The 20691-nt window shown below is 36.7% G+C and overlaps 1 protein-coding gene across 1 annotated transcript; it reads right to left on the reverse strand.

The window, feature by feature from the left end:
- Window positions 1-2153: 2153 nt before the first annotated feature.
- Window positions 2154-19951, reverse strand: LOC117329859. The gene is made up of 4 exons (XM_033888038.1): window positions 18076-19951; window positions 17485-17671; window positions 6324-6557; window positions 2154-3358 (listed from the first exon to the last, which is right to left on the reverse strand). Exons 3-4 carry the CDS (start codon window positions 6356-6358, stop codon window positions 2737-2739), a joined length of 657 nt encoding a protein of 218 aa, XP_033743929.1. The 5' UTR covers window positions 6359-6557; window positions 17485-17671; window positions 18076-19951; the 3' UTR covers window positions 2154-2736.
- Window positions 19952-20691: the final 740 nt, after the last annotated feature.

Here is a 20691-nt window from a genome sequence, read left to right on the forward strand (position 1 = left end):
CAGATTGGAGGCTGACTAAACGAAAATTTCGACGCGCGAATCTCTTTTACAGTATGTCCATCACATGCCACAATTTGGAGAAAATTTGTATACGTGGTTAAATATTGTGTTACACTTGGCCCATCATTCTCGTAATATCACAGGGATCTCCGCACGAGAGATAACGAGAACGTTATTTTGGGATTTTGAAGTTAGAAGCTCAGTCATATATATGGAACTAGATGCCATTAAAGATAAATCTTAACTCCCTTAGAAAATAGACACAGTTTCACTCCTGCGAGACTTCTGTTTATTTCATTATTGAGCGTTCTATGTAAAACATCAAACTTCCGGATTTGGGTTTATTTGATTTGGAAAACAGCACCTCTTTTGCTAATTATAAACAACTTTTGTTTGAATAGTTTCGGTAATAAACAGCATCAGATAAATGTTGTAAAATACATTTTAATTATTTCTGTGTTAAACTTGTCTCAGGCAGATTGTTTTTATGAACAATTGATTTTGTAGCTTAAATGCACTTCTATCTTCTGTGAACATGATGACCGACCATCTTGAAAAGTTTCGTGCCTTCCCTAACGGGTACACAACTCACCGGGTGATACCGGAAGTTACGAATCCGACGGGGAGTATATACAAATCCGACGGGGAGTATCTACCCGAAGGGCGTAAGGACATGGCTGGGGTATGTTTTATAGTGATACATGGCATTTTAACATACTATCGGAAATATGGTGATACCCACGGAATTCTACGCTATTACCCACGGAATTCTACGCTATTTCCTTTATACATATCAGTAATTCGTTAATCTCATAAACTTGCCGTGTTTGATTGGTGCTCAATATTATCCGGCTGCCCTACTGTCAAACAACGAATTTGCTATGATTTTTGTCAAAAATACCCAATAATCGCGATCAAAACACGATGGACAGAGTTTTGGCATTAAACATTGACTACAATAAACTATTAGTAATCAACAATTTGTTTGGATTACAGCTATAAAGTACCTTAATTGGCAAATTATAATGGCATCCAAAATTCCGACGGGGAAAATCTCTCTCCAAAATCTGAATCCGACGGGGAATATCAGTACACAGGCTTTCATTTGATTTTTATTCAGATATCAAATATTTGTAATCAAGATGACACATGATTTCATTTATTTCCAGATAATTCTAGATTTACCCAATTATCGGAAGATTCTGATGTTTTACATTTGATCCAGGGACTTCTTACCCGTTGACGTTTATGCGTATTTTTTGTAGGCGCAATAAAACGTTTTAAACGTTTTGGAGTTAACGAAATTGGATTTAAACCTTTTTTGGGCGCGTGAAGCCACAACGAACTCTTTTTACATGTTGGCATTATCCTGAAAATTAAAGGAAATAAGTGTTGACGTTATTAAAGTATCTACTTCAAAATTCATTGGTAAGGGGTTACATGAATTGATATTCTATATTTGATCAACAATAGCTCGAAAACGAGCACATCGACATTTGACTGTTCACCATTTTCTGCTATGGCATGACATCCGATTTTCAAAAATAGGTACGAGAAAACAAGTTTAATACAGGAAAATTCTGGTTTCTCAGAGGTGTACGATTCCTGTTGTCATTTATATGATATTTGTCAATTGGACATTTTTACGTGTACATACAACATATCAGTAATTCGTTACATACAGAATTGAATCAAAGTTTCACAGAATATCTAACAGTGAATTGTTTTTCAATCTATAATACGACATTTAAGCGTCCGAGAGAGGCCGTAGCTCCTGGGAGTAGAACAGCGCAACAATGCATCTAACGTAAGGAGTAATTAACTGACGGGCACAATTGCAGATTTAAATGATTTCACTTGGCTTACGGGGGAGGTTAGAAACATTTTCTGTAAGATGCGCATGCTCCATGGAGCTTTATTCATCAAATTGTTGCATACAGTTTTTTTTGTTTTGTATATATTTGTATATACTCCTCGTCGGATTCGTAGCTTCCGGTATCACCCGGTGCAACTGTGAGAATGATGGGAAGATGGGGGACAATCTTTCACAGAATGCACTGCGTTCCCCTCCATAACTCTGCACACCGAGGGATGTTCCAGTGTTTAGGGGGGGGGGGGGGGGGGGGGGGGGGGATAATTGAAAAGAAACGACATTGTCATAATCACAACATTTATATCGTATCGTATCACAGACAGTTTGGGGATTTCGCTCACCGATTCATATGGGCTCCACATTCAAACAAATGTGTCCAATACTTCGGTTATAAGAATTACGAAGTATTCTCGAATTTTGTTTTGATAATGATTGAGACACTTAAAGTGATCGAGAACCATTGAATAAATATGTCTTCATTAATACTATCTCTTCTACAGATGCATTCCAACTTAAACCAAGTCAGGGAATCATAAAATCCATCTGCAGCGTGGCACAGACGAAGGGTAGATCGGTATAATAAATAGAACATTAAAATGTACTCCATGTTTAAGAATAAATAAATATAATGTAAATAAATGTATGGGGCACTGCAGTTTATGTCTGGTGCATTCTTAGTTTTGTACCCGTAACTCGGACGCCGTCTGAAAGTCACGTGGCCAATAAGAATGCTGATTGACAAGCACTTGAATATTTGAACTTTCGACTATCCCTGTCTTTTATATAAAAAGTTTTCTTGGCCAATCAGAATGCTGTTCAAAGTCACGTGTTTACACCACTTGTACATTCCAATATATTGCATGTTAGGATTTTTCTATAAATAACTTACTGGTCCAGTAACATAACCGGGTGGCGTAACCAAGGAGAAATGGTATGAAGTTCATTAAACCGTGATATTTGTGGTCGTGTGGGGCTACCTTATAAGTAAACAAATTGTCACGTTCGTTGTTCAGCTCTGTGAACTTGAAATCTTCCGCACAGAACAAATTTAGTTTATAATGCAGTCTGTCTATTTCATCCATGATTTCCGGCTGTCTTAGTCTTCGGATACTGTGACAGAAATGCTCAACACTATCAAACAAAGCATCGTTCTCAAGTTTAAGCATATACAATTCTTCCCAAAATGATATAAACTCGTCCATTTTCACGGGACTAGAGTCTCGCGGAGTCCCGTTCCGCGGGAATCTCCGAGATAGGTCGCGCACGCGCCTGTAATGACGTATGGTGTCGACTTCAAACGGAAGTAGTGAGCCGCCAAGAGTATGAATGAGCTTGATGGAATCCAGAAATGACTGGTGCTTCCGGTTAAACCAATCAATGTAGCGCATCTTGAGCTGATGAAGACGTCCAAGGTGCTTGTTGGCCAATAGTTTCAGTCTGTCAAGCTCCATCATTTTCTTCTCGGTGTGAGTAAACACTCGGTTACTGTAAAAATATAAAAAGGTCATTTTAAAATGCCTTTAAATAAAACCTTATTCTATATGTAACAATGATGTTCAGAAACTTTTTACTATCGTTAGTTTAGCATTGAATGTCAATACGATTAAGTAATGATATTTTACAATACAGCTTTCAGATTGCTTTGGAGGATTTTGTTTTAACTGGTCTCATCCATAAAAAAAAAAATAAATAAATAAACAAAAAAAATAAACAAAAAAAATAAAACAAAAACAAAAAATAAACAAAAAAGTATGGAAATCCGATAACATCTGGAAGTCTAGATAATTGAATCTCCACTGTTAAGTACTATACGTTTGCGTATAAACGATATGTGCATATGTACAATGTATATATAGATAATGTATATTATGTCAATAAAGTCGTACATGTCCTCAAATTTGGATAAAAAAAATGAAAAAAAAATGTGTCTGAAAGGTACATGAGATCCTACGGACTCTACAAGGCTGTGTTGGGGGTTTTTTTGCGTTTAAAATACGTGCTTGTCATCATGACAAATGTATATCTGACACTACCTACGTCAGACGGACAAATGACACAATAAACCCCCGGATTAGGTTAGAAGGACCTGATCAATCGAAGAACAAACACAACACAAACTCCGTCATTGCTCTTCAGACTATTACCGGTTATCGTGGAGAGTCAATATGCTATTTACTTTCCCATATTTGTCTTGTCAAAATACATTCTTATACAAATACGTGAAGTGATCCAGCTCATTCTATATCGAATGTCGTTGACTCTTTTCAATGGGTTTGAATAGAAACGCCAATATCGATAAAACATAAAGATATAAATCCGAGTAAATAGACTTCCGGTTTTGGACAATTGTTTGTCAAAGTTTTGCCATCTACCTGTAGAAGACTCTGTTACCGGGACATACCACAAGTATGCACTGACTTTTAATTTTCATGTGTTTCTTCTCCTCGAGTACTTGGTTTTATCAAACCACTTATGCATCAGATCTTTTGTTTACTCCGCAAATCACTCAACATGTCACAGAATTAAACAAAAAGCATTCAGCTAAACGAGAGAATGTCTTTTAGTGTCCGTTTCAGGACAAAGAACGCACGAACAGCCTTATACAGGCAGATACCTAATTCTGTCCGGATTATAAACTCCACTATTTACGATGATACCTATTTCTGTCCGGATTATAAACTCCAATATTTACGATGATACCTAATTCTGTCCGGATGATAAACTCCACTATTTACGCTGATACCTAATTCTGTCCGGATGATAAACTCCACTTTTACGCTGATACCTAATTCTGTCCGGATAATAAACTCCACTATTTACGATGATACCTAATTCTGTCCGGATTATAAACTCCACTATTTACGATGATACCTAATTCTGTCCGGATTATAAAGTCCACTATTTAAGATGATTCCTAATTCTGTCCGGATAATAAACTCCACTATCTACGATGATACCTAATTCTGTCCGGATTATAAAGTCCACTATTTAAGATGATTCCTAATTCTGTCCGGATTATAAACTCCACTATTTACGATGATACCTATTTTTGTCCGGATTACAAACTCCACTATTTACGATGATACCTATTTTTGTCCGGATTACAAACTCCACTATTTACAATGATACCTAATTCTGTCCGGATAATAAACTCCACTTTTAAGATGATACCTAATTCTGTCCGGATAATAAACTCCACTATTTAAGATGATTCCTAATTCTGTCCGGATAATAAACTCCACTATTTACGATGATACCTAATTTTGTCCGGATTATAAACTCCACTATTTACGATGATACCTAATTCTGTCCGGATTATAAAGTCCACTATTTAAGATGATACTGTGGCAGGATTGAATTTTATTATGTTATGTCCAGTATAGAGGTCAAGTCTAAAACTGTGACGTCAGTATATATATGATATCTGACTGGCTAGTTGGGTTGGCGCGCGAGACCTTTGTGTGACAATAGGTAGACAGGCGAGCGACAACGGCGAAGACTGACCAGAGTGTGAGTGAGGTATGAAATCTGTCCGGATGATAAACTCCACTTTTACGATGATACCTTATTTTGTCCGGATTATGAACTCCACTATTCACAGCGACACCTTATATATCCGGATAATTGGAAGTAATTCTAGTCTCATTATTCGGGCACGAAGGAATGGAAACCGTAATTCAATCTCGAAATCGATAAAACAAGTACAAATTACAGCGTCCCGGCAGGGTAAGCGTCTTTTGCTTCATCAACGATACACGTCATAAACATCCACGTTATATCAGCAATACGTCATCTGATATCTCAGGAATTTCCATTACAAAGTAGGCTTGGATATTCTAATATCTGGTACACGTTGACATCAACTATTATCTACGAAAAACACAATCGATTTCGATTTAGTAATATGTTGGCAGTTTAAGCTTCTGATGATTGCAAAAAGTATCCTTCATTCAAATATCACTTTTCATGCTAATTACAACATTTAAAATACTTCGCCGTTTGTCACAGTGTTCATTGTCTATATGACATATGGTAGTCAAGGTGCGTCCTCCGTTTGTCATAATGTCTACGGTCTATGACATATGGTAGCCAAGGTGTGTCCTCCGTTTGTCATAATGTTCATTGCCTACGACATATGGTAGCTAAGGTGTGCCGTTTGTCATAATATTCATTGTCTATGACATATGGTAGCCTCCCTTTTTGTTACGATGCAAAACAACCATAATTATCTTGTTTTGAGTGAGCCTAAACTATCGCTGCATGTTTCTGGTGTATCGATATAACAAACTCAAGACAAACAACTGACATATGTAAACAATGAATAAAGAAAAACAGGATTAGTTGCCCTTGCCGACAAGACGCGAACTTGTAACGATGATTAGAAATAACAATTCTGACCTATTTGGCCTGGTCGTACATGATTATTTTGATTGACAAGAGTCTGACTTACTGGTAATCTCTATATGTTAACTCCATGACTTGCATACTGGGCTCCACAAACTATACAATAAAACTCCTCCTCCTCCTCGGGGTGCTCATAGAATAAACCTCCTCTCCGTCACCTGGTCGGCCTGACTCGTTATAACTTATCTTTTGCACACCAAACTTGCTCCACTGAGGTGCCTCCCCCTCTAAGCCTTCTCCTCTGTCTCTCCTCGGGGGTTTGTCACTGATTCAGAGGTATCTGAAAAATATATATAATGAATAAATTACAGACGTTTTCGTCAATCAAATCGATATTTACCTAACTTAATCCTATAGGGCAACCCGGTCGAGATTCGCGTTAAACATCTCTCTCAATACGCATTTACGCTTTCCATACCATGCATACGTGATGTTAGTATTTAGGCTACTTAAATTTCTTCTAACATTTGTCCTTAATAGTTTCTTTTATGGCAATCATTACTTGCTACACTCTTCGATAATAAGAAACGGGGTCATACTTAAGTATCGGTTTTAATTTTCTTTCGTGTTGATAATATTTAAAACACCTTTCCTGATATTTAACCATTTAAATGGTTTCAATAAAACACTGTTTGTGATTAACGTATACAATTAGGGTTTTTAAAGTAGAGCTTTAAAAACAAAACAAAAATATAACAAAAAACACACACAACGGCGCTGAGATTGTTTTCAAATGTGAGAGAGATAAGTCATACAGCCAAATATGTAACATCAAACAATATTGATTATCGAGTTTAATAAATATTTCAAAACATATTCCACACTGTGGGTTGTAGAGTCTTCACGTTAAACGAGTGGATCATGATATCTATAAACTTTAATGTCCAGATCTGCTCCGCGGCATTCATAAAACTCCAGTGGTCTTTAAGCGAAAATGTCATAGCGTGGCGTTTTCTCTGATTAATTTATTATAAATTCCATCTTCGTGTTAAAAATTCACTGATCCCAAACTGTGATATGTATCCCCGTCAAGAAGGATACATTACCTGATAGTGTTAAATTGCTATTAACCGAGGACCATCCGCGCCATCGTAAAACGAATCAATCTCGAGAACACTTAAAGGAACTTTGTTCCGAACACCTAAATGCATGGCACCATATATTACCAGTCGGAACACCTCGCCTCCGTCTGCGAGTTTCGAAGAAAATGACGAGGCGTTCCGATTGCATAAATTAATGTTGGAAAGTACACACCTACAGCTATACTCGCATGAATATATAAAAAAAAATCGCAATAAAAGAGGTAGATGTTCAATACAGAATTGGTATAATTATAACTGTCATACATACACTTGCCGTTTCCGTAACGGATCTTCTTGAATCTAAATAATTAACTCTATAGATACTGATAGTGTGGATTTGTGTTTTAAAACCCACTTAATCATGCTCATAGTTTTCATGCGTAGCGGAGAACAGACAAAACGGTGATAATACAATGTAGTTTATCATATACATATATATATATACAAACATACATGCATTTCCATCATGAATAGACCCTTTAAAGAAACACGGGCGCTAACTAGCATTATTCCGCGAGTAATTTATCTTGTTGATAAAATGATATCACATTTTGTAAGGACCATGAAAATCATTTTGGCTGGTCAAATAAGGATTAGCTTGAATATGTCTATAGTTTTTTTTTATGTTATAGTAAGTGTACTCGGATGTACTTTAAATATACACTCCGTTTTTTTGTTTCTTTTTTCGTTTTTTTTTTTTAATTTGCTTTATAGGTTCAAAGCATAAAACATATATCCAAATTAATCCTTATAATTCAATCTACTCTACACAATCCCTGTGAAATCTACTCGTATTAATGAACTGCCATCTCCCGTATCAGCCAATCAAAAGCAACGTAACAAACGTCGACGCCATACATTTTTCACGTTATAGGCTGATAAAATAATTTTTCATACCAATTAAAATGCTTGATAAAAGCGAGATGAAATTAACTTCATTCAAAATCTGCAAGACAAGCCCCCAGCTCCGGTGAAGCCACTAGAAATTAGGCAGGTTTAGTAAATTTATATTTGTGGACCATGTTCCTTTAATGAAGTTCCCTCTATTGCCATATAACACCTTAAATCTCCATATATCACACTTTCTACTGTATAAACATACACAAATCTACATAAGTATACGTCTCGGTATTGTCTACTGGCATGAATAGGCGAGTTTAAATTCCCTAATACACTGGTGTTATGTAGGTCTGCACACAAAACATTGTCGAGCCCTTCTGCTTTCGAGAGCGCGGTACATAGGTGTGAAGTGCGCTGTAATAAATCACGTTTAATTTACATGTATAACATTTGACTTCAATGCACCTTATCGACACTCTCGATCAATAGTGAGTAGTGATTCAGGCGTGTTCGTTTCGTATTTATGAACCAGTTGAAATGTTCTGATTTATATATCAACCCGGGGCACCGCAGACGACACGGATTCACTCCCGCCAGAACCTTAATTTATGCATTACGCTACAGGATCTAAAATGTTAGGGAATTAATTATGTCAGGACTAAATGTCGTCAATTTTCGTTGGTTATAATTTGTCCCCTAGCCGCTTCATTCCATGAGGATTTTGATCAAACTTCACACAACGATAAAGGTCGATAATATCTGGGACAAGATCGAGTTTCAGGGTTTTTGGGTCAGGATCAAGGTCACTGTTACTATTTTTAGCGGGGGCCGGTAGGGGATATATATTGCTTCAGTAATACCCTGTATGACTGTTGTCAATAACTTACATTTTTATCACCTTAAACTTGAGTGTCTTAGTTGTATTAGTGTTTACTATTCATCGTTAGACATTCCAGTACGGCTTCCTCTTACCGATATCTATATTAAGACCTTGATTATCAGAACTTTTGAAGGCTATTGACGGTGATAATTTAACTATTAGTGTGGGTTGATGTGTGAAGATGTTATGATAGGCTCTGGTTGTAGTTGTCACAGCACCTGAGCTACGAGTTCTGCTTTGTAATACCTCAATCTCAACACCTAGCATACATTTCTTTTAGCTGCCCATTTATAAAACTCTTTGTAGATTTAACACATTGTTCGTATGAGGTGAGGGTTGATGTTTGAGGGATAGTACGTGTTATTTCTATAAGTTATCTTTGCGATTTTTATTCAAGCAACGCTTTGACCGGTCTGTTTCAGCATCTAAAAGCCGGCTTCGTGCATTTGCTTATATTCTGTGCTTATTCTCCCATTGAACTCGCAGAGTTTCCCATCTACTGCTTCCGAATTTGGATTCAATTTCTCCCCAAAACATATATCTCTGTTTTGGCTTCTGAGATACATTTTACGATCTGCAGTTGAGTTCAGACCCCGAAGTATCCCGGCTTGACTGACACAGATAGACTTGTTTCAGTCAATATAGAGTTGTTGCTGATGTTGCAGGGCGTAGTCAAGTCTATCCAGAGTCGTCATGGTTACGGGGTAACTGGTACATCTAAAGTTTGACAACCCCCATTGATGATGTTCATAGTCTGTACACTCTGACAACATATTATGATTTCTTTGGCACTATAGAAAACTGTATTGTGTACGCCTTATTAAACTCGCCAAAGGTTCTTGTATTTTTACAGTCATTCGTTTTAAATGGGATGTGTATAAAATGACTAGGATGATTAAATCATTGATGTGTTATTGCTTAAAGTATTTCAAACGATACCTGACCAATGAATTATGTATTGAACTTTCAATAAGCTGTGTGTCGTTAAGGTGGATCCGATAATTCAATATAACGATACTGTACTATATATATCTACAACGAAAATAATGATATAACGGTTTGATATTTCCAATTGGATGATTTAACAGAAAGCACATTTCTGAGTGTACATGATCATTATAAATATATTATGATATACTAGTAGATACCTAACAAAGCGCGGTATCAAATTACTATCAACAAGCATTCATAATATACAAAATGTAATTATGGATCCTATAAAGCAGCATAGCAAAATTATGTATACATGATAATTTTGGATATATAAATTTCAAGGGAAACATTTTCTGTTTTATATACATGTATATATGTCCCTTGTTCAGCTTATTAAACTCTTATTTACTGCGTTAGAATTAGCGCTATACAGAATATGTCTGTATCCCATTGCGTTTATACCACCATAAACGCAATAAAAACACCCTTCAATCCCTATATAAGCGCATAGGGTCTGCGATATTTCCTCAAAAAAAAAACATCGTCTGTTTTATCGATAGAACTATATGTCATGAAAAAAACGTAAGAAACATACCTTTATCTTGAATATTTCGCGAGAAATGCGATTTTTGTATATTGTTAATCAGTAGCTAATTATCATCGGTACAATGAGCGGAAAATTATCGTCAGTATCTCTTTAATTACTATTGAGACAGTGAAAACAAAAATATGTAAGGTGTATATGTTTTAAATCATTAATTTAACTTGAAATTCGTTTCCCTGGAAACTAGACATATGCTTTTCACGTCAATATCGTAGAACATATGACTTTAATGTATTTCATTTAAAGGGGCATTCATTCGTTCGCACATCAGAAACATGCAAAAATTATATTGATGAAATCTATATCAGAACGATGATTATACGAGTATTTGTGCATACAGGTAATGAAATAAACGCCAAAATGTACAGGGAAAAAGGCGTATCATATTCAAATACTGTATGTTTTGCGGTAGTTAGTGATACTTCGGGTCGAATAAAAAAGTATCTGGAATTAAAGAACTTTGGTATATCTTGAGAGTAAAACTGCCTTATCAATGTAAAGATTATAACTTTTACTATTTGTAAAAAATACATATTTTCCAGTAAGTTTAATTTTGACGACTTAAACTCTTTTCAAACGAAGGATATGCCCCTTTAAATTGCATGTATGTATTGTGTATTCTAGTTAGATAAGAACAACTACGTTACAGGAAGATCAATGTCCAACTATAGCGTAGTGATGTCGACAATAGGGTCGTGGCGTTCATAGCTCTATAATTACCTAGGTGTACATAGTGGTGCTACCAGGCAATGATGAACATTGAAATATGAACGACATGATCAATTGGAGTGTTTTCATGTCTCTTAGCTGTCAATCAAAACAACCCCTAACACATGTACAGGTACCACTTGTGATAAGTTACCTACCCAATCCTCAAACGTAATTATGTCACCAACTCAACTTATCAAAAGAGTAAAGATCTTTCAAAAGCAAATTCATTTGTCAAAAGTATCATATACACATTGAACTGCTGATAATAACTGTCTTTCTGTGACAGTAATCGTCTTAATCTAAGTGACTTTAAAAGTCATTTACACCTGCTTCTAGCTAGAGCTGAAGATCTGCCAGAATGTATTCTTAAACCATTCACCGACATTGTGTAAATATACTACACGTATATATTGTAACGACATGCTGTAATGTTTACGGGGAAATAAACAATACAAACAACCTTTCTCGTACCCGGACTCTCATTAACGCTAATTATATAATTCAACATGTAATGAACACTCTTCAGATTGAGGAATATTCCAGAATGATATTGAATTTTGCAAAAACTTGTTTAGGACCAACGCAATATACCTAAGAAACCAAAACTATGATGATGAGGAGGATGATGTTGATGATGAATGATGATGAATGATGATGATGATGATGATGAATGATGATGATGATGAGGAGGAGGAGGAGGTTAACATCATGTTAGAGTCAGGGTTATGATACAATCGTATGTAGCGATGCGTGTATGTGACGGGTTATTATACTATAGATGAACAGAATCCGACCAGCTAGTACTCGTCAAATACACACAACTGTAAATATTGAAACCAAATTCAAAGATAGTAACAACATTGTATTACGGTTGTACCTGGTAGCGGATGACGATGAGTTATAGGTGAGCATTGTCATTATCTCTCGTTCTATTATATGAGTGGCTGGTCTTTGTAAACTAGTGTAAACTGACTTAACATCTGGGTACTTGCATACATACTCGATAAGTGATTTTCTGTAACATAATGTGATTTATATTGGGGAACGTAACAACGCCTAGACAACCAAGCGACATCTAACGGTGAACGTTACGACGCTTCAGTAACCAAGCGACATCTAGCGGTAAACGTTACGACGCCTCAGTAACCAACCGACATCTAGCGGTAAACGTTACGACGCCTCAGTAACCAACCGACATATCTAGCGGTAAACGTTACGACGCCTCAGCAAACAAGCGACATCTAGCGGTGAACGTAATGACGCCTCAGCAACCAAGCGACATCTAGTGGAGAACGTTACAACGCCTAGACAACCAAACGACATCTAGCGGTGAACGTTACAACGCCTAGACAACCAAACGACAGCCGTGTTGTGACGAGTGCTTATGAAGTGTTTTCCGTGATCGCCGAAGATTGAAACGAAACAAATTGTTTGTATCCTATCAGTGAATTATGTTTGCAAAAAAGTAACTTCAAACAAGGTTTGCCTTAACAATGTCGTAGATCAATATTTATCAGAGGAGTCATATCAAATTTTAAAGAGACAATAAGTTTAAATATACCGATAGTGATCGCAATAGTATTCCGGTGTATACACTGTCCCCAAATGAATACGGAGCCCCGCTCGATTTGCACTCTTCTCACAAGAGAAGTTTTCTAAGAAGATCGCATTCCGTTAGATGTAAATCGAGTAAACCGGGAGAATATAACCCAAAATAAACAAGTTTTTAAGTTTTCTCAAACACTATGATACAAACACATGCATGTATGCGTCATATATCCTTCTCTAGTGAAACTCATCACTCGCACACTTAAAACATGGTCGCAGCCATCTTGGAAGAGAAATCTTCCTGCTTCGAGACGGAAGAAGTAGAAGCAATCGCAACATCTCGGGGAAATTTCCGGAGTAGATTTCCGAGTGTTGCCAGAAATTTCCCCGAGATGTTGCGATTGAAGTAGAAGATCTTCCAGAAGCAGAAGAGCTTCAAATCGAGTGACCGGAAGATATATTCTAGAAGGAGAAGAGTGCAAATCAAGTGGGGCTCCGGAGAGGGATAATTTAGATTATTTTGCGGATTATTACGGATGAAAATAAAATTGATAAACAATACTAATACAATGACTGTTTGTGTATAATCCAACTTCCAATATAAAACAGTGATTATCCCTTGTGTAAAGTGTAGCTTATCAAACGACTTAGGCCACTATGTCCCGAACCAAACTATAAATACACCGGAATTTAAAGACCTATACTTACGACTTTACCGGAAAGGTCAACTAAATATTTAGTATCATCTCGTATAACCTACAAACGGGTGTCAGGTTCGAACAATTGATGGCTATGTCGTTCTTACCTGGTACCTAGAGAGTATGACGTCATAGTATAATTATCAATATCGTGTCATCTTCTATGATATATTCATCATCATCATCACCATCATCATCATACTTTATTTCCTCCGGTTGGAGATTTTAAATACAAGGAAATCGACATAAAAAAAGTAAATGAACAGAGGAATTAGAAGAAAACGCGAAAAAAATATGTATATACATCGAGATACAAGCGCGGCATTGAAAGGGATTTTCATGTCCGCGCGAAACAGTTACGTTGGGTTAAGTCAAGACATTACGACAGACATCGCGTAACACGAGCGACAAATCGAACAGATTTCATGAGGAATTGTTCATAGTCTGTATCGTCAATGAATGGAATTCCTGTATTGGCTCCTAATATGGTGCGGGTGAAGGCAGTAGCATCCATTCTCTCAATGAAATGGAATACAGTTGGACCGAAGGTAATGAGAATGTCTTCCATAAAGCTTTGTTTTAGAGCAATATTGCCTATACAATCAGCACACAGATGAATTACTGCGACGTCATGAGACATTGTGCAGAGTGGGCATTGTATGTCATACATTGTATGTCACAAATTTCGTCTCTTATTTCACTTACGATGGAAAGTTTCAATATAAAACCTTCAGATTGTTCCACAAGACGTCCGAAGGTCATACCCCTCTTTTAAAGTTAACAGTAATAAAAAACATTTAAGGAAAAAATATACAGAAAATTTTAACCTCCGATAATGTTATATGAATTAATGAATAATACTAATACAAAAACACTGGAGAATCTTTGTACTTTTATCAGGGTAATTTATTACAATATTTATTCTCCTTGATACAAATGTACATTTAATATCGTCATTATTTACTGTGTACTGCCGACTACGGACACTACAATTACTATATATTATATTGTAAATATGTTTCTCTATACATTGTATTCGTTATAGAAGTCACCTCACGGTTAATAACAAAGCTCTTAGAAATCAAAGTATTGTCCCTTAAGTTATGATGCGTTTTAACCCCATATTTCATTGAATTTCCACCAATCAGCAGATAGCAAAATGGCGGCCATTTTTTTGAAGTCACAGTAGTATTAGTATTTGTACCAAATTTTATCAAAATAGGACAATATCTATTTTTCATCAATCAGAAGTGTCTATTTCATTACCATGGCTACCAAACTTTTCGAAACTGTTGCCACTGTCTTCAGCCTCCCTCAAAACCACTATATATGTACCACTTTTTGGCAAAATCACACACCATCTTAATTCTGACCAATCAGAGGTCGCTGTTTCATTACCATGGCAACCGAGCTATTCGAAAATATTGTCATTGTTTTAGACATCCTTCAAAAACCCTATGTACCCAATTTCAGAAAAATCAGACAATACCTAAATTTTAGACCAATCAGAAGCAAGATAATGGCGGCTTTTTTAATCCAGAAAAAAGAAGTCACAGTCGTGTCTGTAGTGTCATCAATTCAGAACTTTCAGTACTTTGATTGTTTAATATTCCAACTTGAGTGCGTCAAGGTGCTCCTAAGATAGTCAATCTCTGAATGAAAATTAATGTTTAAACATCGAATTTTAAAAGCCTGTAATTTGTCCAATCACAAAACAGATTTCATCGTTGGTTTATCATGCCATACCAATCTTCCTGAAAATCGGACAACAACTAAATTGCGATCAATCAGAATTCACTAGACCGCTATTTTGTGAACAATGCATTTTTCTCTTCTTTTCTTTCTTTCTTTCTTTTTATTTAAGAGTGTGTCTTAAATTCATCCATTCCTTAAATTTTCAGCTTGATGACCAAATGTACTTTAATACATATATATGGACCGTGGACTGAAAATTACTTCTTAATCCCTGTGCTAACAATATTCCTTACTAAATCACTTTGAAGAGTCTTCCTATTATTAAAATGATAAATAAAAAAGGTAATCAACAAAAGTTTGAATACAAGTATCACCCTGACATCAAAAAACCAATTTAAAAATCCTCAATTTATTATCCGTAAAATTCTTCTCGATATAAGGCCATTAAAATCCTAAATTTATGACTGATAAAAACATCAAATCCTCGACAAATAAAATCCTTAAAGAATCATATGTTTTGTTGACGTTATGAAGTTGTATTTGTGTATCTTATAACACCGACACAGAAAAGCTTCAATATCGGAAAAACATAAATGTTCACATTAATGAAATACATCGAACTTAGTCGGAAAATAAAAGCAAAAATACCAAACGAATCAATGTTGTATATCGAAAAAGAAAATGTGGGCAAATATAAATATATATAGAATAAAGTTAAAGTGTCCATGTGACGGTAAATACTAATACAATAAAAAGTCAAACACAGATCTGCTGTCTCCCTGTACTTTCGCGGCTACATCGTATATATGTATAGGTACATAATATGTACGGGCAGTTTTTTCCCCCTTCTCAACGTCCATGTCAGTATGAATACCTAACTATCGTTTAATCCTTGTATACTGTACAGAAGCTGTATAAAACACATTCAGTGTAGATTTATCAGACAACGACTAAGGAAACACGAAGCACATTTGACGTAGAGTTCCTGTTATCGAGGTAGCTAGGATTTATAGGTTTAAAGTCTTCTATCTCCGACAGTCATATATAACGCATTACGTCCGCTACACTTCACACGCCTCACGCGAAACAGGTAAATATCAGAATATCGACAAATATATTTATTATATACTTAAAAGTCAGTTAAAATGCTCCATATAACATACATATGGAGAATTAAGAACTCTCTTTTCGGGCGTATTATACTTTTTATGTGGTATTGCTCTTCGATAAAGTTTCTTGGAATAAATAGTGTGTATCTAGCCGTCTTTTTACAAAGATATTGTTTGCATTTGAATATATTATCAATAAATCTTAAGGGTGACGGTATGTGTCAAAGTTGCTGTTCAAATATTGGTCGTATGACCTCTGAATTTGAGTATATTGAAAATCATATCGCGTTTAACAAAAAAAAATGGATTTTCTTCTAATTATACACCAATAAGTTCACGCGTTTTCATAGAAATATTGTATTACATTTTAAAGAAGCGTTAAAATTAACAACAGGTCTACACAATACTACACGGAAACGGAAGCTGAATGAAAATGATAGACTCGGGGATTCAACTATCGATTGATTTTAATGAGTGATTTATTTTCAGGTAAAGTATGTGAATACCACCGATTAGAATACATTTTAGAAAACGTCATGAGCTATGGAATAATCTTAGGAATGCCGTGAAACTATATAGTAGGATCTTCTCTGAACATTTCACAATAATAAAAATCTTATCCGTATAAGCGTAGACTATTAGTGTACAGAACGTATCATAAGTTGTATAATAAACAAGCAAGTCAAACCAAACGGTTCACATATTCCGGATAAGAAAATATCTGTCCTCACAGATCAGGCCAGTTCAACAACCAGGCGACTTCACGAATCCATTTTTTTATTCGGAGGAAATATGTGTGATTTAAAATCACATAAAATATAGTAATTATGAATAATAGCATTAAACGTTTTCAGTGCCTATGGTATACAATAGGGATTATATCTTTAGAAAATCCTTAAAACGTCTTTAAAATGTTCTTTAACGCCCAAGATATGTTCAGAAATACAACCCGGATTTGATCCTCAAGAAAATCTTCAATTTTAACGCGAAATTTATTCTTATTTGATAAACACATCATAGATCGTGGATCTCTCGAAACGAGAATCGACAAGTTTGACATGTATCGAAAGTAAATTCAACTATCATGATGATAAAATGTCAACTTACCTTGAAACCTTTAAACATATCCAATATTTCGACAGGTACAAAATATCAATCCCATGGTGGCGTATTAATCCACGTGTAAGTATAGGTCTTGATCCCGGGGCCAGGGAGAAAGTTTGTATTCGCTGGCTTTGTTGACAGTTACCATGCGGCGTGCCGGGCGGGTAAGTTGGTACTACTGACGGCCTACCTGTATATATATACAACTGTGTACAAAGGACGGCGCTAATTCGATTTTCACATTCGCATATAGGTATTTACACAAGATTATATGTGGAAAATTATTCGCAGGTCAGTACTTTGTCGCCTCTTTAAATGAATTCAAATGTGACCTGATATTTAGTTAAACAAACCTGAAGTCCAGACATACGTTTTCGCATAAGTTTGATTTATTTGGCTGTGCGAAATGGAATTAAGTTGTGTAAACAGCCCCAAAGTATGAACAGGAAATTAAAATGTCGAATACACTCTTTTGTTAATGTGTTGTACTTTAAAAGTAATCAACCTTCTAATATACCATACACATATAAATAGCTTTTTAACGTACCTCATAGGTTTCTAGTCAGAAATAATTGCCATTTAGTACATACATACCTTTTGCGTACATGGATCGTTCAAGCTTAGTTCCTGGCCTGCTAGCAGAAACGTTTGAACAACCACCTTTATGCCTTCTTCAAAGACCGCGGGCATATAAATACCAATAATCTTTATAATCAATTATTTCTATACATCATATAGAACGTGTGTTTATTCTACAATGCCCACACCACATTATAGAGATATAAACAATTTATTTAGTTGCCGTCGGTGAATTAAGTTTTCTCAAGAAGAATCCTCCAGGAACGCAATACACGAATCCGTTGAAACACAAAACGACTGTTCCTTAGCAACCCATGGATTCCATAGCAACGTATTCCCCGTTGATTTGGATAAGAATTTAATTCAAATGTATTCCATAGCAACGTATTCACTGTTTGGTTTGGTTAAGAATTTTCTTCAAATAACGCGGTTTTTCTTCTGTTTATAGAAATATTCCGATTGCCTTGGTCGCCGGACCGAAGTCCATTTCTCTATATTTCCGATGACAGTGTTCCAGACCACCGGACGAGAAGTATGAACGACAGCGATTCCTGGGTGTGTCGTCAGTGCCTAAAAAGTCGATTCTGACGTGTCAATTTATAATATCTAGTTCTTAATAGATTGTACAGAGTATATCGTGTTCATACACAAGTAGACTCGAATTAAATTGTTGACATAAAAGGCCTACTCTCCGATTGATCGCGATATGCCTAGCCTCTGGTATCCTGTAACATTTAAACTTCCACCATACAGCCGGTAGTCGGCTGATCGGCCAGGTACGTTCTGAGTTGACAGGCTTTAGCGGACATTAAATAAAGAGATGACATTTGAATACCCCTTGACTCTGGTTTCAATGCATAATCGATATCCTATGATCATTTCTAATATACAATCTCATTTCCATATTGTATTTTAGTATTGAACGTTATTTTTCCGTGTAATTTTATTACTGGCTTGACCTTCAGAAACCGAAGTTGTCTGATTTGTAGCCGGAATTACGGGAGCCTGGTTATGTCCCCAACACGCGGTGATTATTGAATACTGTTGTTGACTTAACCTGTTATTAAAATAGGTATAAAAATCAGATATATTGGATTTGTTTACAAACACCGACTGGTGTACTGTTTAGATAACAATTACGATTGAATTAGCTAGCAGCTGTATATAGCTTACACAATATTTAGAGTATCTCGGTAAATATCCGACAAATTTCACGGAAAGGTGATATTTTATCAGTTTCATCGAAGTGTAAACCTCGATATACATTCGTTTCATCTGCCACTTCAATTTTAAAACGTCTGTATAACTAAACCTTCACTAGAGTCACATGGCATAATTACTTTTCAACAATATGTGACACAGCTTAAAATACAGAAAATGTATTTTTTTCGGTCTTACACTAAGATAGGTAAGGTACCTATATATACATAACCAATAATTGATGACGACGACGATGACGTCATCATGGCTTAGCAAGTTCGATCGCATGCCCGACCTATGAGGTCTCTTTGGACACCAACGAATTTATTTGTGAATCACAGAATACACAAGGGAGATAACTCTGGTGATGCACAATCCTGAAATCCTCGTAAATTACATACAAGTGTATAGAAAATACCTTGTATCGTGCAAACAGGTTCAAGTGATAATCAATATATTTATTTATCTTTCAGGTTTTAAGTGAGCCGCGCTTGAGAAAAGGTTTTTACTTTTTATTGTGCAATTGACATGCTTAATGATAAATCACATGTACTTACTAGTAATATCCTCCAGAAGTTTCCAATATATTCAAGTGTTTATTTCAAAAAGATTTCTTTTTTTAAAGCGAAACAGAAATATCATCGATTGCCCTTGATCCCGATAGTTACAAGATTTCATTTGCTCTTAGAGTAATGAAAGATTGCCCCCATATCCTCCCCGTCAATTTCCTTCAGTCTCCCCCCCCCCCCCCCCCTCCCCATCAACTTCCTTCAGTCTCCCTCCCTCCTATCATCCCCAGTCAATTTCCTTCAGTCTCCCCCCCCCCATCCTCCCCATCAATTTCCTTCAGTCTCCCCCCCCCCCCCATCCTCCCCATCAATTTCCTTCAGTCTCCCCCCCCCCAATCCTCTCCATCAATTTCCTTCAGTCTCCCCTCCCTCCTATCATCCCCATCAACTTCCTTCAGTCTCCCCCCCCCCCAATTCCTCCCCATCAACTTCCTTCAGTCTCCCCCCCCCATCAATTTCCTTCAGTCTCCCCCCCAATCCTCCCCATCAATTTCCTTCAGTCTCTCCCCCCCCCAATCCTCCCCCATCAATTTCCTTCAGCTCCTCCCCCCCCCCATCCCTCCATCAACTTTCCTTCAGTCTCCCCCCAATCCTCCCCATCAACTTCCTTCAGTCTCCCCCCCCCCCCCCAATCCTCCCCATCAACTTCCTTCAGTCTCCCCCCCCCCCCCATCCTCCCCATCAACTTCCTTCAGTCCCCCCCCCCCCCCCCCCCCCCCCCCCCCACTCCTCCCCCATCCACGTTCCTCCACTCTCCCCCCCCCATCAATTCCTTCAGCTCTCCCCCCAATCACTCCCATCAATTTCCTTCAGTCTCCCCCCCATCCTCCCCATCAACTTCCTTCAGTCTCCCCCCCCCATC

This window comes from Pecten maximus, chromosome 6 (genome assembly GCF_902652985.1).
Source record: "Pecten maximus chromosome 6, xPecMax1.1, whole genome shotgun sequence".
NCBI lineage: Eukaryota > Metazoa > Mollusca > Bivalvia > Pectinida > Pectinidae > Pecten > Pecten maximus.

Bases quoted from the DNA above. Each gene is read 5' to 3' on its own strand.
- LOC117329859 (XM_033888038.1), bottom strand. From the start codon at position 6,358: ATGCAAGTCATGGAGTTAACATATAGAGATTACCA. The intron at 3,359-6,323 runs GTAAGTCAGACT...ATATTTTTACAG, and splicing joins TTAACATATAGAGATTACCA to TAACCGAGTGTTTACTCACA.